At 44.8% G+C, this 24616-nt stretch overlaps 1 protein-coding gene across 3 annotated transcripts in view; it reads left to right on the top strand.

Annotated features, from left to right (window-relative positions):
* The window catches only part of PLCL2 (phospholipase C like 2), a 192899-nt gene that overhangs the window by 135175 nt on the left and 33108 nt on the right, over window positions 1-24616 (top strand). For all 3 annotated transcript variants that reach the window (XR_009502847.1, XM_059920385.1, XM_059920386.1), the window contains exon 4: window positions 7596-7671. Coding sequence is in view for 2 of the 3 variants with exons in the window: in XM_059920385.1 (XP_059776368.1) it covers window positions 7596-7671 (76 nt within the window). In the remaining variant the exon portion in view is untranslated. The remainder of the gene's footprint in view (window positions 1-7595; window positions 7672-24616) is intronic.

The raw sequence follows: 24616 nt of genomic DNA on the forward strand, positions 1-24616 counted from the left end.
TCCTGCTCTGTCCTTCCCGATGTACCCTCTCCAGCCCATCTCTCTTTCCCAGCCCCCCTTTCATACCTCCGTCCCCCATTCCTTCCTTACCCTTTGTTCAGAGCCTGAAATTCTACTGTGATCACAGCACATCTCAGCTTAAAATTGTAATTCTGTATCCCATCCAGTCTGGCCCTTTTCTTTTCTTTTTTTTTTTCAACATCTTTATTGGAGTATAATTGCTTTTCAATAGTGTGTTAGTTTCTGCTTTATAACAAAGTGAATCAGTTATACATATACATATGTTCCCATATCTCTTCCCTCTTGCGTCTCCCTCCCTCCTACCCTCCCTATCCCACCCCTCTAGGTGGTCACAAAGCACCAAGCTGATCTCCCTGTGCTATGCGGCTGCTTCCCACTAGCTATCTATTTTATGTTTGGTAGTGTATATATGTCCATGACACTCTCTCAGTTCGTCCCAGCTTACCCTTCCCCCTCCCCAGGTCCTCAAGTCCATTCTCTAGTAGGTCTGCGTCTTTATTCCCGTCTTACCCCAGGTTCTTCATGACCTTTTTTTTTTTGTCTTAGATTCCATATATATGTGTTAGCATACTGTATTTATTTTTCTCTTTCTGCCTTACTTCACTCTGTATGACAGTCTGGCCCTTTTCTAACCACGTTCCCTACTTTCCTCTAACGCAAGCGGAAATGTCTAGAGAGCCTAACGATACTGCACATGGATCTCTGTCCTGCCCCCTCCCATCACACCTGCAAGGGGGTCAGTATGTGGCAGCAGCCACGTACACTCCTCTCTACATATTCGTTAACAATCCAGTAGTGCTTTCTGTCTGGCAGAGTTCTTTCCTTTTTTTTTTTTAATTTTATGTTTTAACTGAAGTGTAGTTGATTTACAATGTCATGTTAGTTTCAGGTGTACAGCAAAGTGATTCAGTTATACATATATATGCTGTATATATATTCTTTTTCATATTCTCTTCCATTATAGATTATTATAAGATATTGAGTGTAGTTCCCTGTGCTGTACAGTAGGTTCTTGTTGTTTATCTATTTTATATACAGTAGTGTATGTATATTAACCCTAAACTCCTAATTTATCCCTCTTCCCTTTCCCCTTTGGTAACCATAAGTTTGTTTTCTGTCTTTGGGTCTATTTCTGTTGTGTATATAAGTTCATTTGTATCATTTATTTTTTAGATTCCACATATAAGTGATATCATTTGATATCTGTCTTTGTCTGGCAGAGTTATTTCTCTCATTTTTCTATTATATAGGTTTTTTTCTGTAATTTTCTATAATTTGCATGGTGAAAAATGTGGAAGTAGAAGTCAGGTTTCATGAGGAAACTAGGACAGATTACTCTGGAAGCAGTTTGTTGTTTAGAAAGTGTTTTCCTAGTGACCTTGCTGGAAGGGACACTGACCTGGAACGCCTAGGCCCTGGGGTGGTGCCCACACAGCGGCCTGTGTGAGGTGGAGGGGCTTTAACTGCAGCCTGCAGGTGCCTAAAGACCGCCACAGCCATGTGACTTTTATGCCCCAGTTCAAATGTGTGATTTTTATATTATTTTCTAGTATTAAAAAGCTATGTTGTAATTCCCAACAATAACTTTATAAATGGTTTCTCTTCCATTACTTCAACTCTGTGACATTTTGCTGTACTTGGAAGCTTTCGCGAAAGGAAACGTTACCTCTGCATTTCAATTTAGAAGTCCCGGATCAATTTAGAGTTCCCGCATTTGATTCAAAAATTCTTCACCCACACAGTAATAATTATTGTAAAGTGTTAAAGACAAAAGTAGCATTGTTAGGACTTCCCTGGTGGCTCAGTGGTTAAGAATCCGCCTGCCAATGCAGGGGACACGGGTTCGAGCCCTGGTCTGGGAAAACCCCACATGCCGCAGAGCAACTAAGCCCGTGCGCCACAACTACTGAGCCCGCGTGCCTAGAGCCCATGCTCCGCAGCAAGAGAAGCCACCGCAATGAGAAGCCCGTGCGCCGCAACTAGAGAAAGCCCGCGCTCAGCAATAAAGACCCAACACAGCCAAAAATAAAATAAATTAAAAAAAAAAAAAAAAGTAGCACTGTTAACTGAGGACGTTACTTTCAAGAACACAGGAAAAAAAGCACCAAAGCTGACAGATTCCAGAGGGAATTTCGTTTTTATTTTCTGTACGTTCTCAGCGTTGGTGAACGAACTCACTTTGTAGGGCCGTGTAGCACAGGTTGCAAAACAGAAAATAAAGAAGCGGTCTACAGAAATCTAGTAATATAAAATATATTAATGTAGTAATAGTTCTCATAATTACACCTATAAACAGAGATGTTTGCCTTATACTAACCTGGGGAGTTACTTTCAAAACAGGGCATTCTTACAAAAGGCATTTCTGGTTTCCTTCCAGCTTAATAAAATATGAATTTTAATATTTACTTTGCCTTTAGTTGAAACTTCCTACTTTCCATCTGCTTGAGACCTATATTAAAACCTTAAAAAAAACAAAAAACAAAAAACCTTATCTTAGGGGCTTCCCTGGTGGCGCGGTGGTTAAGAATCCGCCTGCCAAGGAAGGGGACACGGGTTCGAGCCCTGGTCCAGGAAGATCCCACATGCCAAGGAGCATCTAAGCCTGTGCGCCACAACTACTGAAGCCCGCGCGCCTAGAGCCTGTGCTCCGCAACAAGAGAAGCCACCGCAATGAGAAGCCTGCGCGCCGCAACAAAGAGTAGCCCCTGCTCGCCGCAACTAGAGAAAGCCTGCGCGCAGCAACAAAGACCCAATGCAGCCAAAAATAAATAAATAAATACATTTATTTTTTTAAAAAAACAAAAAAGCTTATCTTAGAGTTGATCGAATTTATGAAATGGGTTTCTGAGCTATGTTAAATCTATAGATTTTCCTAATGCATTCGTTCCAGAAATTTAGGAGGTACTGGTAACTGGACACTAATGTAAAATCCATTAACAATAGCTATTTGAAAGCATCTTGTACTTTGTAAACAATATGAGGGTCCACGTGGTAAGTTACTCGGGCCGGCAGCCGGATGTCTGATTTCGGTGCTGAGACTTAACACCTGTGCATTTAAAGCGAATCGATGAAATTTGCATTAATGCAGATCATGCTTATAAAACCAGTCACTCTACCAGGCCTTGCGTTATAGTCACATATTAATATAATATATACAGAGAAAACGAGATAACTTAAAGCAGTTTTTCCCTTTGACTCATGTCTTGATGTCACTCCCCACGTATCTGCTTTTGTCTAGTCTGAGATGCTTATTCTAGTGGTTTCACATGAAATATAAATGATTTCTGATTTCTGTTTTTTAATAATGAATTGGTTAGTGGAGCCAAGTAAACTGTTTAATGTTGTCATTTGAAAAAATGTTTTCCCAAAGTGCTTTATAGAAATATCACTTTATAAAGACACACTTCTGGGCCCGTGTCAGTAGCTGAGATGATGCCACATGTCGTGTGTAACACCTGTCGGGAGCCAGGACGTTCCCTAACGCGTCTGTCCATCCTCCTGGTTGCAACGCGCTTTCGTCCTGTTCAGCTGCTGCGCATGGTCAAGACCTTCCTGGTATCGTGGAAGCAGCAGAGGCTTTGAGTCAAACGGAATCCCCGTCCCCCTGTTCACTAGTTACAGCCCTTTGCTCCTCACTGCAGGCGACCTTGGGAAAGTGGCTTCACTCTCGGGTCCTCAGTGTTCACGTCTGTGAACGCAGCACCACCAGCGCCCACCTCCCATGGACCTGGTGAGCATTAGAGGAAACGGAGGACGCCAAGTACGTACCTGATGCCAAGGAGGCGTTGAAATACTTCCCTTTTGACTCATTCAGCCAACACTTGTACTGTTTGTGACTGCACCTCGTCACAGAGTGGCAGACCCAGCCTTAGTGGCAGCGCCCCTAGATCTGATGGCGCCTCCACGGTCTCCCTGCTGTGTCCGCAGTGCATTCAGTCATGGTTGTCAGCCGGGCGAGAGCAAGACCTCAGCCGGGTGGGCAGGCAGGGAGGCCCGGCCTGGCCTGGTCCTGCCCTCTCGGCCCACTGGACCTTTAACTGAGTGCGCTTACACGAGCCCACAGGCCAGAGAGTTCCCTGAACAACACCTAGACGGGCCCTTTACTCGAGGAGAACTCACACGAATATTGCAGGAGTGGAGGGTTAATGGACTCAAGCTGTGGACGAGAGCTATAAACCTTATTATAAATATGTGCCCTGCAACCATAAAAAGATACAAACTGGCAGTTCATCCTCCCAGAGGGAGTGATGCATTCATTCCATGACAGGTGTGGCAAAGTGAATCATCTCTGCTGAGGTCTGGGTGGGTTTTCTTTTTTCCTGTGTCTGAAAGTTGCTGATTGGTTAGCAGGTACCCACCTCTCCTGGGCTGACTGCCTCTGGAATCCCCTCTGATAGGCTCTGCAGGGACCTGCCGCTGTTCACTTCCAAACCGGGGGGGCTGGCTTTTCACTGTGTTTGCATCCTTCACCTGGGGTGTTAGCCACCTTCATAATTCATATACTGCACATAAGTCGGGGGGCACATTCACCCCCGTTACCGGGAGAAGGGCTTGGTATTGAACTGTCCCACTACCATGCCCTGGCTTCGGAGCATCTCACTGTCACCCCCAGGAGCACGTGGGCAGCGGTGGCACTGCCACGTTTTATGTGATTACTGTTTGCCTGTGGCCCCGGGTCATTCTGCTCTTCATGCGTTCTCAGCACCGACCTCAGGGTCCCACACGTGCAGCCTCAGCGCATGACTGTCCCCAGAGTAAAGGATCAGTCCTCCGGCATCACAGAGCACAGGGGCAGGGCAGCGTCCTTCTCTAGCCCCTGGATGTGGACGTGCATTTCTGAAGTCTGTCGTGTCTTTTACAGTTAAAAGGTGCAGCACTGGGCTTCCCTGGTGGTGCAGTGGTTGAGAGTCTGCCTGCCAATGCAGGGGATACGGGTTCAAGCTCTGGTCTGGGAGGATCCCACATGCTGCAGAGCAGCTGGGCCCGTGAGCCACAACTACTGAGCCTGTGCGTCTGGAGCCTTTGCTCCGCAACAAGAGAGGCCGCGATAGTGAGAGGCCTGCGCACCGCGATGAAGAGTGGCCCCCACTTGCCGCAACTAGAGAAAGCCCTCGCACAGAAACGAAGACCCAACACAGCCATAAATAAATATATTAATTAATTAATTTTTTTTAAAAAAGGTGCAGCACTCTTTAACCTTTGGCAATACTTTAAACTGGAAGATGCTTCTAAGAGTAACAGTGCGATTTGTTGTTTCTCTGAGCTTCTTCACACCAGGCTTTTCAAGCAAAACTAGTATCAGTAATGGGTGTGTAAAACATTGCCAATGAGAACAGGGCAGGAAGGCACACTCATTCAGCTAATTGGGGGCTTCCAGAAGGCGCTCTGCCGGGCCCCCAGGTGAGTGCGGAGTCCACTGCGACTTCACCATCGGCAAGTTCCAGCCGCAAGCATGCTCTCCTCTAATCCCCACGATATTATGAGCCCTCATAATATCTTTTATTCAGCTCAGTTTACAGGTAGGAAATTATGGCTCCGTGATGTTTAATACCTTGTCCTAGATGACAGAGCTGAGGAACCCATGTAAATCTGTGCTCGTTCTGTGCCTACCCCAGCCCCGATGTGGATCTGTTTTTGACCACCTTCCCCCGTAGGCTGTCTGGATGTGTGAGTCTGGCCTTAATGCTGCTGCTTTGTTCTTTTGCATTCCTTCTGTTACTGCTCCTGTCCTGCCCACTTGTCTCATGACCAGGTTCATTTTGTTGCTTTTTCCCCCTGTTTGAATGATGGCGGCACGGTTGGCCAGTTCTTTGATACTGAGCTGTGACAACCACCATCCTTGCTGGGGGAAGTCCTTGCTTTGTGATGCCTCTCGTTTGGCTCAGCATCAAAGCTGAAGAAGGTTACTGACGATGGTATGAACCTTTTCAGTATGCAAATTATGTTATGGTACAAATGACTTTCTATCAGTATAATCGAGTTCTGAGCTATTCATTTTTATCACTGCCTGTTCAATATGTCAAGCTGTAAAGTAGAATATTTAAATTTGCAGGAATGACTCAGATCTTGAAGAACGAATGTGAAAATACCGAATTCCTAAGTGGGAGCTGTGCCACTGGGCTGTGCACTTCCTGAAGACAGGGGCTGTGTCCTGTAGGTCACCCTGCCCCCATTCCGGCTCAGCGGCTGCCCACAGGACACTTTCTATGAATAATGAATGAAGGCATAAATGAACACCTGCTTTGGCCTTCAAACCTCACAGTGTTTACTATAATTTTCTTAGAACAGTGGAAGTTGATAAATGCTGTGTGACTCACTTTAAGAATCTGGGGTACTTCTTAAGAGGCGTGTTGATTATGCTTCAGTTTAAATAAGTATAACTAATAAAATATGGTGTTCTTCGAGTTATATAAATAATCCAACCTACGTATATTTAATTTCTATAAAATAATTACTATGGCAGCTAGTGATAAATACTATAAAGAAAAGGCAGAATTTAAAGGAATAGGCAATGATAGATTGGTATTTGTTATATAAAATAGAATGGCCCTGTAAAAGAGATGAGTAATATTATCATGTGAAATATTTAAATACAAAAAGCTAATAATCAACAAGGGCCTACTGTATAGCACAGGGATCTCTACTTATTATTCTGTAATAACCTATATGGGAAAAGAATCTGAAAAAGAATAGATACATGTATATGTATAACTGAATCACTTAGCTGTTCACCTGAAAATAACACAACATTGTAAATCAACTATACTCTGATATAAAATAAAAATTAAATTAAAAACAAAAACAAAAAGCTAGAGTCTACAGTTATGGCAAGGATCATAATTGTCCCCATTTGAGCCATGAGAACTGAATCTGGCCATCCCATTTTCATAGTGATTTTAGAGCCAAAAAGTTTACTTCAGACAGATCTTTTCCCAGCATTTTGGTGAGTAAAATAATTGGTCAGCTATACCCTGTTCCTTTTTCTTAATTCAAGCGCGGCTCCTAAAACAAGCACATGCAATTTAGAACAAGAACTCAACACTGAATTTTTTAAATCACTGATAGGCACATTAAAAATACTTGTTTGAGTGTTAGCATTAGTAATGCATCAAAGAAATGCTGTTTTTTGATCCTCATCGTAAGCTTTAAACTGATTCAGATGGAGGCATCTTGGCTGAGGTGAGCAAGGCATGTAGGCGCTGGAGCTTTCCGTAAGGTGACGCAGGAGGTTTTGTTAAAATGAAGGACAGATTGGGTGTGCACACATATTTATTTGTAGCTTTTCACACTGAAACGAACTCAGGTACTGGCTTGGGGTTCAAATCCAGTGTTGTACAAGCCTGACCCCCCCCCCAGGAACATACTCTGCACAGTCTGGTCTAAGCCCTTGTGTGGGGAGGTGTGACTGTATCATTTAACACATATACACATGAACTGGAGTAGTGGGACGTCAGATGGAGGGACGAGTCGCCGCATCCCCTCAGCCACGTTGGGGGCAGAGCCTCGCGCCCGAGCGTGGACCCTCCTGTGTCCCGCTGTCTGTGTGACCTCCTGTCTGGATGTTTCCTCTGCAGATGATCCAGTCCCTCAAGGCACTGATTGAAAATGCAGACGCTGTGTATGAAAAGATTGTACACTGTCAGAAGGCAGGTGAGTGAGAATTTGTTTCTTTTCTTTAAAATAAAGGTAGTAGCGTCATCTCTTTTGCCCCTGAGCTATTTCATCTTTTTGATACTATGTCAAGAAAATCAGATATAAAAAGTATTTCTTCATGGCTAAAGAAAATACTAATTCACTGGTTCTCAAGCCTGGATCATAGACTCACCTGGGGGAAGCTTTAAAAATACATTGACATAGTCTGGAGTGTGGCTTAAGAGTTCATAGCTGTTAAAGATTCCCAAGCATTTCTAAGCTGCAGCCCAGATTGAGACCCTCTGCGCTAAATCTCTTCCACCTCCATGGGCACCAGTTACAACCTCTTGAAATTGTTAATGCACTGGCATTTTCACATGCTGAGGAATTCATTCATTTCACAACCAAATGTTATGCTAGATTACAAAATTCTACTTACATAAACAACCATCTCAATTTTAGCTGCGATAAAACCAAAAAGTCAAGTGTTCTGCATTGTAATAAGAATAGGCAAAATGCAATTCTTTTCAGTTTTCAAATTTTGAGTGTCAATTTGGAAGGTTCTAATGTGGAGAATATTTGTAATTCTTAAATAAGAGTATCTGTCCTTAATTTCTAGGGTTTTTGGTTGCTGTTCTTTCAAATCAAGAGACCATAACTGTTACCTAGCTGTAAAAAAAATGTCATCTCTTATCTCAGAAACGAACTCGTTTAAAATAGATGAAAGGCAAAGATACATGCGACAGTTTCTTTTTTGGTGTTTATTGAAGAATATGCACATTAGTGACTAATCAACAGACAAAAATCCTCATCTTGTTAGCAAAATATTATTAGTAAAGTAATCTTTCTACTTCTCGTCCTTTCTGGGACACTTACGACCACAATTAAAGCAAGTTACGTCAAATACCACTTTTTATCATGCACTACCCTATACAAAATCATTGAGTAGCTGACCAAATCTAAACTTCCAACATCCTATGCAAAGTCATTGCCAACTGGCCCACCCACTTTGCCAATGTTATATAAAAAGTATTAAATTAAGTCATCTGTTCATTTATTTAATAAATATGTTTTGAACTTGTACTATGCCTAAGATACTTGTAAGAGCTGTTACATACCAAAATAGTAAAAAAATAAGCAAGATTGGTTTTTGTCTTCTAGAACCTTCAAATCAAACAGGACGTATGGAAGTAACCACACACAGTCAGACGCATTGAGTACTTACTGTGTGTGACTCAGGAGCCTGAACTTGGCTTGTGAGGCAGTGGGGAACCCCTGATTTTTTAGTGGAAGGGGAGAGAAGTTGAGCTTTCAGGTGACGATCATAATAACTGTGTGCAGAGGACTGTTGTGGGCAGGACCCGCTGGAGGTTGTTGGGAACAGTGAGGAAGAAGATGTGAGGTTGTTCGTCCAGCCGGGCTTTGGGCTGCCCCGTGCCCCCTGCCATCCCCTGTGTTTCCACTTAGATTTCCACAAGGTAGGACCTGTGTCTCCCTCCTCTTTGCCAGTCTGTCCTTGTCTTCTTCTCATCTCATTAGTCTCCCAGGGGCTTTCCTGATTTCGGGATGTGTGTTCCGGACCCATTCCATTCAGCCCTTCAGACATGCATCTGGTTCAGCCGATCAAGCCTCTTCGGTCACTGAGTCTTTTATTAACGTGTCCCATCTTCCAAACGGGACAGTGACCTCCTGTGCACCAGGCTTGCATGCTGAGTGACTCTCTCTATTTTACCCGTGACATCTGTTCTAACATCTGCACAGCGGAGTCGCTCAGATATTAACTGGCTAAATGTGATTTGGCTTTTATGAAGTATTCGATTCTATTAAATGCATGTATTGCTATGAGAATTGTGGACCGTTAGAATCTGAAACCACAATTTATCGGCAAAAAAGAACTGGCTATTAATTTAACAATTTGAGTTATTGGCAATTCTTTGCAACTTCCTCGGCTTATGAAATTTGATAATGTCTAGCATCAGGCAGCTTTATGTTGTTTTTCTGTTCGATTTCAGTACGGGATATATTTGCTTGTATTTAAAAAGCAGAAGAGTCTTGTCTGTTAAGGGTTTTGCTTGGGGAGGTAGGAGTGGGGATAACCACTGTTAATGGTCTGAGTTGCTTCGGGTTGAAAGCCCTTCAGAAGCACATAACGATCATCTCTCGGTTTCATAATTACTGCCGACCGCCTACACAGCCCTTCTGTTGTCCCAAGTGCTTATTTTAGAGTCTCTTGATCTTTGTTTCTTATGTTTACAGTTATCGTAAGGCATATCGTTCTTAGTCATCTGAAGAGTTGCTAATTTGTATTGGGCTCAATAGCATTTGCATAAGATTTTACTTTTGGTGAGTAATTGTTCTTCTGCTTGCAGATCTTTAATCTTGCAATGACAAAGTGAAGGTATAAGTCACCAAAGTGCTGGAAGAGAGGATTATTTTAGAAGTATTCCACACTTTTAAACACAAACCTATATTCTCATTAGATAAACTTTCATGTAAATAAGTGAAAATAAGGAGTCACACGCCACCCGCCTCCCGTCCCGTGTTGAAAAGTGCGCCCAGTTGGGACAGGTTCAGACTCCCCGCTGTGTAACTGATTTTCCGGAGCTAGAAATGAGTCTGCTGATGCTGATACTGGGAGGAGAGACCGAGGCCGGGGAGGAACGCCGGTAAGTGAAGACCCGCAGCCAAGGTGGGCCAGGAAGCTGCTCGCACAGCAGGCAGGGACCCAAAGGGACCAAGGAAGGGAGGTGAGAACAGCCAGGTGAGGGGCAGTTGGGGCAGCCTGTGTAGCCCACTCTTTTAAGAAGAGAATATGCCAGCACAGAAGTTTGGCAGGTTAAAGGGAAATCTTAATAAGGGAAATCTTAATAAGAAAACCACGTTCCTAGGAATATGGAAGATCCAGTGAAGAGACGAAGAGGAAGATGCTAAAAGATGAGCCCAGGATAAAGGATGCAGGAAGTGAGGAGGGCAGGAATCAAGCGTAGCTGTGAAACACTTGACCTTGGAAAGGTAGAGCCGTGGCGTGTGGACGCATCCTGGGGTGGAGGAGTGTTTTCCACTGAGAAGGGGGGGATGCCGGCTGCGGGGTGCGGTGTAAGGGGGTACAGGAAGGGCAGGATGTGGAGCATTTGCTCAGAGCCAGAGACCAGTGGTGCCAGCGACAGGGACTGACTGAATGTTTGGATCGCGGGGAGGGCTGTGGGATGAGTGGATCTGGGCTGCCATGCGAGTGAGAAAGGCAGAGAAGTGATGATGGCACGGCCGTGCAGGAACGGGTCTGTGTGAAGTAACAAGCACACGTCCTCCTGGGTCTAACAAATGCTTGTTCTCCCAGGAAATATCCAAGTGGGTGATGGAAAGGAACACACACAGGGGGGCAGGGCCGGAATCTCCAGAGGGAGAAGCACTGTAAAAGTTCATACGAGTTCTTTTTCAAAAGTTTATAAAAGCAGATAAAAGATTAGCCGGATTCTTTCAGGGGAAACATCTTTTCCACTTTCTAATGTCTAGCTCTTTCTCTCCTTCAATGGCCCCAACACGGCAGCCTGTGTTTGAATTTTAGTTAGTCACTGAATCGATCTGTTCTGTAAAGAATAGGAAGATGATCTAGGAGGTCGTCCAGACTGCTTTGCTTCAGTGCATTGAATTTAAATGGAAAATCATTTGTTCTCTGGGAAGAAAAAAAGAAATCAATGACTTATTTCCTGTCAGTAACTTACTTCCTGTCCAAGATGGTGCATTAACACATGCATTTAATGTCCACTCCCTTCTGAGCCTCATTAAAATGACAGTAGGGTTTTTTTTTTAAATAAAAAACTTCTAAGGACAAAGAAAATGGGAACAACAAAATTTTGGAAACAGGAAAAGGAAAGTTGACTTAGCTGACTCAAGAAAGCTGAGCCTGAAGCTGGCGGGGAAGGGGGCACAGTCTGACTTCGTGGAGATCCCCCCAGGTCAGGACCTGGTGGCAGCAGATGACTCTGGGGGTCAGGGTAAAGGTGGGAATAAAAGGGGAAAGCTGTCCGAAAGCTGGATTCAGGAGCCACTAGGTCCCAGATGGCCGAGAGTCCTGACGGTGAGGAGCTTGAAAATAGCCAAATTCTCATCCTTCATCTGGGCAGTTTAATAGGTAATGCTTGGGGGAAAAAAATCTAAACAGTATATGCCTGTTACTTAGCAATATGGACATAGATACTCAAAAAGGAAACAAACTCAGCTAAAGGGGTTGAATGTAACTGCTTCTGGAGAGGGGGGATTGGTGACGACTCTTTATCTTTAAACTAGGTGTATGCATCCTTCTGTCAAACATTAAATCACTGCTAAATTTAAACTTAATTTAATTTACTGAGTTTAAGAAAGAGGAAGGAAGGGATGGAGCGGTGGAAGCTGCGACAGGGATCCTTGACCTGCGGCAGGAATCCTTGACCGAGGTGGTCCTGGAGGAGGCGTGGCCACGCCCACCAGGCTTGGGGCCAGGTGGGTGAGGCAGGTGCTTGCCGCCCAGGACCCCTGCCACCCCGGCTTTCTGGGCAGGCCAGGTGCAGAGGTGGCGTCTGCACCCAGTGGGCGAGAGCCTGGCTCCTCTTCTGGAAGGAGAGTCGGGTCCCTGCCCTTTCCAGTGTCCTGTTGCGGGGGGGCAATCAAGCTCTAAGTGAAAGAAAGCCCAGCCACGGCCCCCCAACCTGTTCAAGTAGAAGCTTCTCTTCTGAAAGCTCTGAGGGGCTCCCATACACGGCAGGGGTGCATCATTACTGAGTAAAGTGGGATGGAAGGCAGCTTTTGAAATAACAAAAGCTTTAATTACCCTTCCTTTTAATCTGCTTACTGGAAATTTTTCTGTAATGGATTCTACACATCTCTGCTTTCTTAAATTTGGCTGCCAGAAGTAATTTGAACTTCTGATGACTTCTGATTTGAAGTTCTGATGAACTTCTGATGGTTATTTGCTGTGGTTAATGTGGCGATGCCCCCAGGAGCCTTACGTTTTCAGGGCCCTTGCGCTGTGCACTGGGGCTTCCTGTTGAGATCCCATCCCAGGGGTCACAGTTTAGTTCCGTCTCCTCTCCTTCGGCTTTCACTCCCTACTGCTCCTACCGTTTGTGCTGCATTTCCCACTGCCTGTTTGTACATGACTCTTTTGTTCTCTTTCTGATTTGCTGCTTCTGGTCTGCCGGCCTTTCCCCTGGGACCAAGCTTGATAGATTTATCTTACCTCGAAGCAGAGAGAGCCTGACGCGTCCGTGTGGGGAGAACAAGCAGGATGTTAGGCAGACCCACATGACATTGCTCAGAGGCCTCTGTTGTTTTGCAAACTCCTGGGATTTCAGTGTGTTCTCAGCAGCGAAGGTTTCCGGATAAGTAACCTGTCACCATCCATCACTTGCTTTGCTCACATCATTGTCTCGCTCAACACAGCAAACGTAAAATCACCTGTACGAGTCATTCTGAAAACACTTCGCAGTGTTCTGTTAACAGTGTTTGCAGAAGGAAGGCTGGGAGCCTATAACTTTTGCCTTCGCTTATGTCAGGATGTTTCTCAGCCCCAGTTGACAGAAGTAAGAGGTTCTTCCCTGGGGATCCAGAGACCTGTGCTTCTGGGCCCCCTGTACCATGTCTTGCTGTGTGGTATTACGTTAGTCACTCGACTTCTCTCTGGCTCATTTTCCTCCTTCTAAGTGACAGTGAGTTGTATGCGTCCCCGATAGCCCCACGGGTTCTAGAATACAGTGACCTCAGATCAGTTGCCTAAGCAGCAATTTTGGAATGGCCTGATTACAGTCATCTAAAAAGAGAAGATCAAATAAGTAATCCCATGTGATGGCATGGGTGCATGAGTTGCAGCCTGTCAGCATGCGTTTCAAGGGGGAGAGTTAATGCCTCACTTTGAAGGTGAAGAGTGACCTCTCTGAAGGTGAGACACATGAACCCTTAACTCCTTTGGGACCCTCGGCCTCTTTCCTTTTCTAATAGTCACCAGATGCTCTCCCGGGCACTTTAATTAACTAACAGTTAGTGAAGCCACAGAAGCCAAGAAGTAGGAAGGTCATTGTCAGTGGGCCAGCCTGGCCCGCCCCCGCCCCCGCCGCCCCATCCTTCTTAATTCCCTCAAAAGGAACCTTTGCTGATGATAAGGGAGGGTAGAGGGATGATCACAAAAGTGACAACTAGACCAACTCAGGCAGGAAGTCTAAACAAGGAAGCAGTCTGTAGGAACCAGCTGTCTCACCACACCCCACCGTCTCGGGTGTCCATCACCCCATCCTGCCTTCAGACGACCACATAGCTGTCATCGCAGCAGGATTTCCTACAAGTGTGGTCAGAGTCTCCTAGGGACGCTTGTGTAAAGTGCAGTTTCTTTGCTTCGCCCCCCGGTATTGAATCCTCGGGGTTGGGGCCCAGGAACTTGCACTTGAACGAGAAGCTCTCTTTAGAGGGTGGAGCAGAGAGGCCCCTCTGGGTTCATGCTCACCTCTGAGCCTCTCCCCACCCCTCCCCGCCCTGCAAAGGGTGACCGCTCTGTGCCTGCCTGCCGGATTGATGAGAGCGATTCCTTCTTCCCAGCACGGCTTTCACTGGTGACATTTCCCGGTGCCAGGAGTGAAGGGGAGGGAGATGGGCGGATGTGTGACCTCCCTGGATATCTGTCCTGTGCGCAGATCCCAAAGCTGTGCTTTCTTGTCGCTTCTTCCTCTGCCTCCTCCTTCCCTGTAAACCCACAGAGTCTCTGAACGCATCACTTTTCATCTAAATGGCAACTCTTGGGCTTCCTGGTGGCGCAATGGTTGGGAGTCGGCCTGCCAATGCAGGGGACACAGGTTCAAGCCCTGGTCCGGGAAGATCCCCCATGCCGCAGAGCAACTAAGCCCATGCGCCACAACTACTGAGCCTGCCCTCTAGAGCCACAAATACTGAGCCCACATGCCACAACTACTGCAGCCCGTGCGCCTAGAGCCCGTGCTCTGCAGCAAGAGAAGCCACTGCAATGAGAAGCCCACGCACTGCAACGAAGAGTTGCCCCTGCTCGCCGCAACTAGAGAAAGCCCGTTCACAGCAACGAAGACCCAACACAGCCATAAATAAATAAATAAATAAATAAATAAATAAATAAATAAATGGCAGCTCTCAGCATCTCAGCAGATTATCTTCTGGGGAGGGGTCAGGCTTCCTTCAACTCTGGCACTCCCATAAAAATCATTTTTGTTATTATTCCATCATACATGTTTATTAAATTTGAGAAGAACCACAAGTCAAGTCCACAGTAAATTAAATCATCTTTCTCAAATACCAGAAGGTTTTATGCACACACACACACACACACACACACACACACACATACACACATACACACATACACACACATATATCTGATTAGGTATTCTTGGATCTAAAATGAAGTAAATAGCCTAGATGGTCTCTAAGGCTTTTTCTGTCTTTCAAATTCTGTGGTATACAAATCATATGATATGATATATGATATATAATATAATATAAATAAGGGACCGTAGTGGGTAAAGTGAACAAATGCATTCTAAGAATGTTTTAACAAGATTTAGAGGTAAATCTTCTAAGAATAAGGAACTTGAAGCAATTTTAATTAACCTGTATTCTTTCATTATACGTCAGTGCCTTGTCAAAAATATGTCATTACACATGTTAACATAGTAAAGGAAAAATGCAGTCGTGCATCTGTGGAATGTGTTTAATGACAAGATGCTGTACTAAGTATTGATTAGAGATGCAAAAACTAATGCACGGGCTCTGCTACCACTGAAAGTTATAAAACACAACCAAGCCAGTAGATTAGGCAACGGGTATAAGTGGAATCTGAGAGACGGAGCAGGCCAGGGGGGTTTGTTGGTAGGGAGGGGGTGGGGCTTGAGCCAGGGGCTTGAGAGAGGCACGTACGGTCCGTGTGAGGAGAGCGGAGGGACGGGGCTTCTCTGGTGGGCCAGAGGGGAGGGGCTTCATCATCCAGGTGTGCTTTCCATGCACATGACGTATGTTGTCCTGTCCGAAGGGAAATGTTTGCTTTGGGAAGCAGCAGAAATTAGGGTTGGAAGTAGAGGTTGGGTTATATGACGGGAGCCTTTTAATTCAAGGACAGAGTGTTTGGCGTTGACTTCTAAGGCCAACATTGCCCAAAGCCTGATTTGAGGGACATTAGCCATGCTCCTTGGGCAAAGGGTTTCATCACCAAATCTTCATAACACAGCGTATTCCCCTTTGGAGACTCTTGGGACACATCAGCATGCTAAATGTTCCCTAGTTTAACTCAGCATTTCCCAAACCAAATGTATTCGGTTATAAAGCCCTTCTTTCAAGCTCTGTCTGTCAACGTCTTGAACACTTCAGGAAACTGCCGTAGGCCGTGGGCTCATGAAATAGTTTGGGACAGGCCTGGGGACTCACTGACTGACCCATCTCTCTCCTCTGCCCTCCGTGTTCCAATACTCCACACAGCACTGGAATGTGGGGGCCTGAGCTCCTGGGGAAGGGGGAAGGTGACTGTGAAGGTCTGGTTCAGGCGTGCTGGGCCTGGGATCATGTAGGGTGGCTGTCTTGGTCCAGTCGGGCTGCTATAACAAAGTGTCACAGAGCAGAGTGCTTAAAACTACAGAGACTTACCTCTCACAGCTCGGGAGGCTGGGAAGTCCAAGATCGCGAGGTGAGGGCCCATTTCCTGGTTCAGAGCTGGCACTTTCTTGCAGGGTCCTCACATGGTGAAAGGGGTAGAGCTTTAAAAGAGCACTAATCCCATTCATGAGGGCTCCATACTCCGGACCTAAGCACCTCCCAAAGGCCCCACCTCCTAACACCATCCCTTTGGGCATGAGGGTTGCAACATATGGATTGGGGTTGGGCAGGGGGACACAAAACAGACCATAGCAGAGGGTCAAATGGAAATAGCACATTGTCGAAGCAACTGTAGTAAAGCTTGGGGTGGAGTGGCGTCTACAGATAGAATTAGTATCATCCAAATGGAGGAGTTATTTGAATGGATGAGTTCTCGGGTTTTTTTAAATTAATTTTCATTGGAGTATAGTTGGTTTACGATGTTGTGTTAGTTTCTACTGTGCAGCAAAGTGAAACAGCTATACGTGTACATGCATCCCCTCTTTTTGGATTTCCTTCCCATTTAGGTCACCACAGAGCATTGAGTAGAGTTCCCTGTGCTATGGATGAGTTCTTTAATGAAGAAAGGGTTGGGAGGAAATATAGGCAATCCCAGGATATGATTATGAGTTTGTATTAATAATTCAGAACTGGATGTTTTACTTCAACCTCAAACCTTAAAAACATCTTGGCACATCTGAGCCCCTGCCCTGCTCTACTTTTTTTTTTTTTCCTATAGCAGTCATTACCTTCCAACCACAGTATCATTTGCTCATGTTCCTTGGTTATTGTGTGTCTCCTTCCAACTAGAATGTAAACTCCTTGAGAGCAGGGAGCTTTGTTATTCATATCATCTCCCACCCATGCCAAGAACAGTGCCTTGCCAAAGCTGGCACTCAGTAGATATTTGCTGAATTGAATTGAACGTGGAATGCTGCGGTTATTCGTCCATTTGTTTCTTCACAGACATTTATTAGGTCCTACTCTCAGCCTGAGGGAGGCTGGGGACCTCACTTCCCCGCCCCAGGGCTCCAGGCCGAGAGCAGGAGATGCGCAAGCAGAATCCTCACTGCACAGGGGACTTGGTCCTCTGGTGAGAGGACAGCACAGCCCGTGACTGACCCATCGGGTCAGCACGGAACCAGAGTTCGGAGCTGCAGTTGAGTCAGGAAAGTGGTTTGGGAGCAAGGCTGGTGGGGCGGGAATTCCAGGCGGGAGAGGAGCCCCCACAGGGACAACCAGGCCCAGGCCAGCAGTGGCTGCGGCACAGACGGGAGATAGCACAGACCCAGAAGCTGCAGCAAAACATTCAAACACACACACACCACACAGACACACACACACAGCCCTTTGATGGATTAGACTGCATGCAAAAAATTCTGTATGGCACAAAGGATCAGAAGCAAAGCTGCAACAACAACGAGAAACTAAGAAAAAAATGTTAGCGATACGTATCAGGAAAGGCTAATATCCCTAATACACAAGGAACTCCTAAGATCAGTCTGAAAAAGGCCAACAACCCTCATGTTTGTATTCTTTGCGAAGAATATGAACACAGTTCACAATAAAGGAAATTCAAAAGACTCTAAAATAAAATGAAAGGATGTCCAGACTCACCCATAAACGATGCAAACCTGCTACAGGTAGAGGGACAATTATGAACGCAGAGTCTAAACCCCGGCCTTCTCAAAGCTGAAGTCGAGTCATGGGAGACAGAGAATAAAAAAGCAAGTAAATACAACACTCACTGTGTCCGACAGTGGTGAGTGTTTTGGAATCAGTGAGGCAGAGAGGGGGACAGGGCGGGGGCAGGGGTGGGCAGCGGCTCTTTTCAATGAAGTGCTCAGCCAGGACCTCAGGGAACCGGTGACATCTGTGCAGGCATGATTGGAGGCAGAGAGCAAGCTTATCAAATATCTGGAAGGAGATTATTTCAGGAAGACGGCCCTCCTGGCTACAGTGCTGGGAGCAAGGGGCCGGGAGGGCAGGAGCCAGGTGACAACGGGCCGGGCTGTTGCGAGGATGCAGGCTCTGCTCTCAGAGAGACGGAAGCTCTTCCTGAGGGCCTGAGCAGAAGAGTGGCGGCATCCGATAAGCAGGGGGTAAGGGGTGGGGGTGAAAGCAGGTGCTGGAGGACCACCCAGGAGGCTTTTGCAACCATCCAGGCCACTCAACGGCTTGATCTGGGGGGGTCTGGGCAGTGGTGATGGCTAACAGGATTTATTCATGGATTGGACGTGCGGCGGGAGGAAAGAAAGAGGGCAGGACTGCAGGATTTTTGGTTGGGTTCTCTTTACCAAGATGGGGAAGACTTGGGGGGAGAGGGTTTGAGAGGGAAGATCAGAGGTTTGGTTGTAGATGTGTTAAGTTTGGTATGCCTGGTTGACTTCCAAGTCTAAAGTTCAGAGAGAGGTCCAGACCGGAGGCAATGAATTTGGAAGCCGTGGGCACGAAAGTGGTCTTTGAAGCTTGGAGACTGAGATCTTCTAAGCAGTGACAATGAATAGAGAAGATGGAGCCCTGGGCTTTCACCGTTTGGACGTTGGGGAGACACAGGAGAGCAACCCCGGAGGTCAGGGTGCAGCCAGACGGGTAGGAGGAGGACACTCTGATCTTCTGGAGAATGAGGTGTTTCAAGGAGATGCCACTTTTCATGCATCAGATCCAAACGTTCATATCAGAGACCCCAAAGTTCCGTCACACACATATCATGACTGATGGGCGGGAATATAGGGGAAACGGAACTGTCACATTGTTAGGGGGTATAAATTGGGTCCACACCTAGGGAAGGCCACATGGCAGTAAATTTCGGAATTACGAATCATGTACACTTTGAAACAGCAACTCCTTTTTTTTTTTTTGAGTTTATTCTAAAGATTTGATCACATATTTGGGGAGATACATGTGTATAGAGTTTTCTTTATAACACTGAGAACAACCTAAATGTTGCAACCTAAGTGTTCAATAGGAGGGTCCTTGTTAAATATGTTATGGTAGATCCATTTGATGGGACGTTACGCTACCCTTTCAAAAAGAATAAAGAAATAATGTATGTCTATATATTCACCTGCACAGACACACAGACTACATATATATACCTATATAAGGAAGATCTTATATACACATAAAGATAAAAAAACATGTGTATATGTGTGTGTGTGTATATGTGTGTGTATGTGTATATATACATAGTTTAAAAAGGCAAGGCAAACTGTGTGCTATTTGCTCATGTTTTTTTTTTTTTTATTAATTAATTTATTTATTATTTGTCTTTGGCTGTGTTGGGTCTTTGTTGCTGCGCACGGGCTTTCGCTAGTTGTGGCAAGCGGGGGCTACTCTTCGTTGTGGTGCGCGAGCTTCTCATTGCAGTGGCTTCTCTTATTGCAGAGCACGGGTTCTAGGTGAGCAGGCTCAGTAGTTGTGGCTCATGGGCTTACTTGCTCCACGGCATGTGGGATCTTCCCGGACCAGGGCTCGAACCCATGTCCCCTGCCTTGGCAGGCAGATTCTTAACCTCTGTGCCACCAGGGAAGTCCCTGCTCATGTGTTTTAAAAGGTGGGGCGGGGGCTAGAGCCTTGTGAGATGCTGAGGGCACCGCTCTCTCAGGGAGGGGGTAACCGCGGTTGCCCAGTGGGAGGGGCCAAGGAGGCTGGGTGATGGGGAGGGAAAGGTCGTTCTCCGTATACCAGTTTATACTTTTTAAATTGTTGAGCCGTGCGACTATATTATCTGTTCAAAAATTAAAATAAGAGGCGTATAAAGAAAGGGAGAGGTGGACAGGGGGGCGTCCCGAGGGCCTCGTGTGTTTGGGTGATCGTGCCCAACTGGTAGAGGGCAAAGGACTGACTTCCGAGGGCCATCCAGACAAACGTGTCCTCCGGGTGAAAAGCTCATCTTTGAGTACAATGGGGGTGAAGAGGCCGTTTTGTTTCTCAACACAGTGAAGTGAGGAGGGCCTGCTGTTTGTTCCTCGTCTGATCCCAGCCCAGGTGAGCCCCGTGGCCCGTGTTTAGAAGGGTGGCATGGTCGCTGGATTCCACAGAGGACACGAGGGACGCCCCTCCGTCTCACCCGGCTTCCCCAGGTGGAGCGCGGGCGGAGGAAGGCACGCCCCCCTCACGCAGTCCGTTCACAAAGCGTAATGCCGTGGGCGTGGCATCCTTCTGGGTTTCGAGGGTATATTTAAGAGACCTGGTTTACCTATTGCACCTCAGATGGATAAATGGAATGGGATTGAACAGCTCGAAATCCATCTGAAAATAATTCGGCTTTTGCTAATGCCAAGATTGTTTGGGAAGAAGGCCGAGAGAGAGAGACTACCAGCTGGAACTGTATGAAACGTCATGAGGCATTTCTGCGTCTCCATGGAGATTATGGCGTCAGCGCCCACGTGCTGGAGACACACCCAAACTTCAGACCCCTGGGGTTTGGGGGGCAGAGCGTATAGTTTACAAAGCCTGTATATTTTAACACGTTCTATATATACGTTAGTTGGAAAAAATGATCCATATTTTGTTCTCAAGGGACTTTGACGTTGTGACATGAGACCATGTTATTTTGAGGTACTTGTAAAACTGGACAAATTGATCTCTTGAATGAGATCCCAGGTAGACTTGTGTTATATGGAATTCCATCTTCCAGGAAATAGCTCACTGTACCTAACTTGGGATATTTGAAATAAATTAAAATTATAAATATATATCTCTTTTGTCACCATTTGAAATATTCTACCCTATGATTTTGGTTTCTATTTTCAACACACACAGAAATATTTTGGCACTGGGTATGTTTGTGATAAAAGAGCTTTTTAGGATAGCTAAGTAAATTTTCAGTTGAAAAAGTAATCTTTAGGTATATACATTTAAGATCAATATGTCTCTTATGGAGTATTTCTTAAAATTATACTTGCTTCTGAAAATTTTGAGCCACGTACTACATGGTACATTTTCGATTCAGATCATTTAGATTGGTATAGAAAATCCCATCCAGAATGTTTGAAAGGTCGTCTGCTTCATGTTTGGCATGAATAAATGCCGTTCGTTTCCCTCAAAGAGGAAATGCTGCCATGTTTCTGACTGAGCCCCCCTTCCCTTCAAGGCAAAGCCTCTTCTTCATATCTTAGTATTGTATGTATCATGTATTTTAAAATTTTTATTTTATTTTTATGGCTGTTTGGTTTTCATCTAGGTTTATCTGTGATGGGAGGCGGGAAACTTGATAGGACTGGAAATTTCTCTTTACTACATTCCATTATATGCAGTTGCACTAATGTTTTTAGCTAATGTAATTATGTATCATCTTTACACTTCTTTATTAATTTTTTTAAAACATGATAATCTGTCAGCACTACATTCCATCTTTTGTCATTAAGCTTTAAGCCCCTCAAAAACAAACCCTTCAAAATATTTAAGTTGCAGTGTTTTGAAACAATAATTGGAAAATTATGTGAAAGAAGCACCTCCCTCTATAAAAAATCTGAGCTGTTTAAATTTTTGAGAGATGACATGAAAAGAAGCAATAAATTTCCAAAACATTGTTCTTTACATAAAAATCAAATAATATACTTTTGTGTGGCCATACCAATTTTTAAAATTTAACCCTGTGGCTGTAAGTGGAAAGGTCCACCGTGGGCCCAGGGCCTGGCCTTGTGTTTTGTTTGTGTGGCCTGTGTCTTCTGTTCCCTTTAGAGCAGAATGAACTACACTCTTGCAGGAATCACTGACTATGGCCTTTCCGTTTGCCCTTTCTCTGCTGTTTGATGACCTACTGTTTATTTCCCTGGTCCTCAAGTTCATTATCAGAAAGGAATTTGAGCATTCCAGGAGAAAATGGTATACATTATTCTGGTTAACATTCCAGAAGAAAAATAACCCACAGCTCTTTTCTAGAAACACAAACTTGGGGTCACGGAGTCGGAGGAACCTAATTGTAGGGTCTTTGGCACAGAGCAGCCAAGGCGCAGAGACAATCCACTTGACAAAAGAAGAGCCGCAGCAGGCCCAGCCAGGGCTGTGCTTGAGATGTGGTCATTTGCTGCTTTCTAGACTTTTACCCCAAATTTTAGTTCATGTTTCCGAGCACGTCATTGAATTTGTGTAATATGCCCACAGCCTTCAAACTTTCATGCTTTTGAACACACCGTATATTCTGACTGTTAAATGATGTAGCACCGTGATATTGTATCACGTCATGTTTTTCGAAAGACCGTTTACCTAGTTAGTATTGGTTTTCAAATGAAGTGTTCTAAAACTTAACAAAGATGTTAATTTCTTTGGCCAGAATTAGCTGTTATCTCTTGCCTCACTTACCGACATGGTCTGGCAACTGCAGTGTCTGCTCTTTTACCAGCTCAGGAGAAGCTGGTTTGGGTAGTTTTCCTGCATCTTCTTATCTTTTTAAGAACTGTAAAGGCTCCACTTAACAGGATTATTATTATTGCGAGGGCGTCTCCTAGGCATTGCACCCGTGTAGACAGATAGTCCCCCCTCCCAAAGTGCAAGGCCTGTCACCCTAAAATATCAGCAACGTAGAGAGGCAGGCAAAAGACACATTGATAATTGGTAAACAAGGGACATGCAAAAAATCAGATATTTACTTTGTGTAAGCACAAAGGGACGCTTGCCTGTCTGTGGAATTAATAGTGTAGTTAGTAAGAAGGTGCGAAGCAGAACTAACCTCCCAAAGCTGCCCAGAGACCCATCATCGTGAGCGACCAGGTCTTATTCCTGAGCAAAGTAATCGGAGGTGCAGGCGTCCTGAGGCCCAGCCTGCACCCCGAGGCCGCTCCCGGGCCCCGTCTGTGGGGGACAGGCACCCCCAGATCACCTTTCTTTAATCAGAGTTCAGCGTTCTTGTCACTCCACTGAGCATACTCTGGCGGGAAATGATAAGAGCTCCCTTTCTTCCTTGTTATGTAAATTTTCAACATAATTGCTTACAATTTTATAATAGGGACAAGGGCAATCAGCTCTCTCAGGGGAGGCGTTTATTCTCATCTTCTCTCTACTCACTAAGGAGAAAACACAGAATGGATGTCCTCAAGTTTTCAGAGATTTCCGCTTTTCTGATTCGTTATTTATTTCTTAAGATTAATCTTTACATGACCAGTTGTTTGTAATTTACTCTGTAAAGTTTCAGATTGTAATACATAGTCCTTGCATGCCTACAGAATCTCCCTTTCATAGTATGATTCCTCATACAAAAATCCTAATTTGCTACTGCACCTACAGAGTTTATTTTGGCATTGATTAAAAAAAGCAGAAATTGTACATGTTCTCACATCGTTGTAATGCTATTGCCCTATTTGCTACTCTAAGACCTGTACACTCAGCCACTGTATTCCAGAGCAAAGTTATAAAGATTTCTTTATGAAATGGTTGTCAGTGAGCAGATAATGTAAGCACTAGTCCCCTTACCCTGGCTTTCTCCCCATGCTTCTAGAAGTCTGTAGCTTTTTACGGTGTTCAGCATGTTTAAGTAATGGGTCTTAATGGGACTCAGCACAGCAGGTGGTCAAATGCCCTGTACATGGAGTGGGACCAATACATGTTATTGGCTGACCAATTAGTGTTATTACTTCAAGCATCAAAAATGACTTTCATTATCCAAAATGATGAGACCTTTTGTATCTCAGTGTTATGAATATTGACTACTGATTACAGAAATAGAGAACTATTGTGAAAAATCCACTTGTTAAAGAAATCTGAGATAATAGTTCAGTTTTATCTCTTCAAGTAAATATTCCCGATTGTTTCATATTGGAGTCCTTTTTTTAAAAAGGTGAAACTAGAAAACATTAAAAAAAATCTTGTTTGAGATAAAATAATTTAGAAATAGATATTTGTAGATGTGAGCTGGGCCAGTCATTAAAAAAACAACAAAAAAAAAGTAGAATCTTGACTGTTTTGCCCATGTCTGTCTGTCTGTCTGTCTCTTCTCTGGCTCCTAACCCCACCACCTTCAAACTGTAACTAAAGAATAAGAAATTTAAAAATGAAAACAACTTAGCTTCTTCGTGGGGGGCAGAGGAAGGAAGGTGGTTACTTAGTCTTAAAGTTTTTAGTTATCTGATTTTCACCATCTACTTTAAAACTCTGCTCTTCAGACAGATGGTTTGACTTACAGGCGGAGAAGAGATGCTGCTTCTACGTTTCTTAATAAGATAAACACGTTTTCACTGGGCTAATGTTTCTTTGCTGAAAATAATTTGGGAAATAGGGAGAACGTTACTTATCATCTAACCCAGACAGGTTCTTTATATGCACCGTTGATGTGGAGACCTCCTGTGACACGTTAGAATAGATTTCCTGGTAATTTAATATCAAGGGAATAATGCAATTCGCATCT

The sequence above is a fragment of the Balaenoptera ricei genome, chromosome 4 (assembly GCF_028023285.1).
Source record: "Balaenoptera ricei isolate mBalRic1 chromosome 4, mBalRic1.hap2, whole genome shotgun sequence".
Classification (NCBI taxonomy): domain Eukaryota; kingdom Metazoa; phylum Chordata; class Mammalia; order Artiodactyla; family Balaenopteridae; genus Balaenoptera; species Balaenoptera ricei.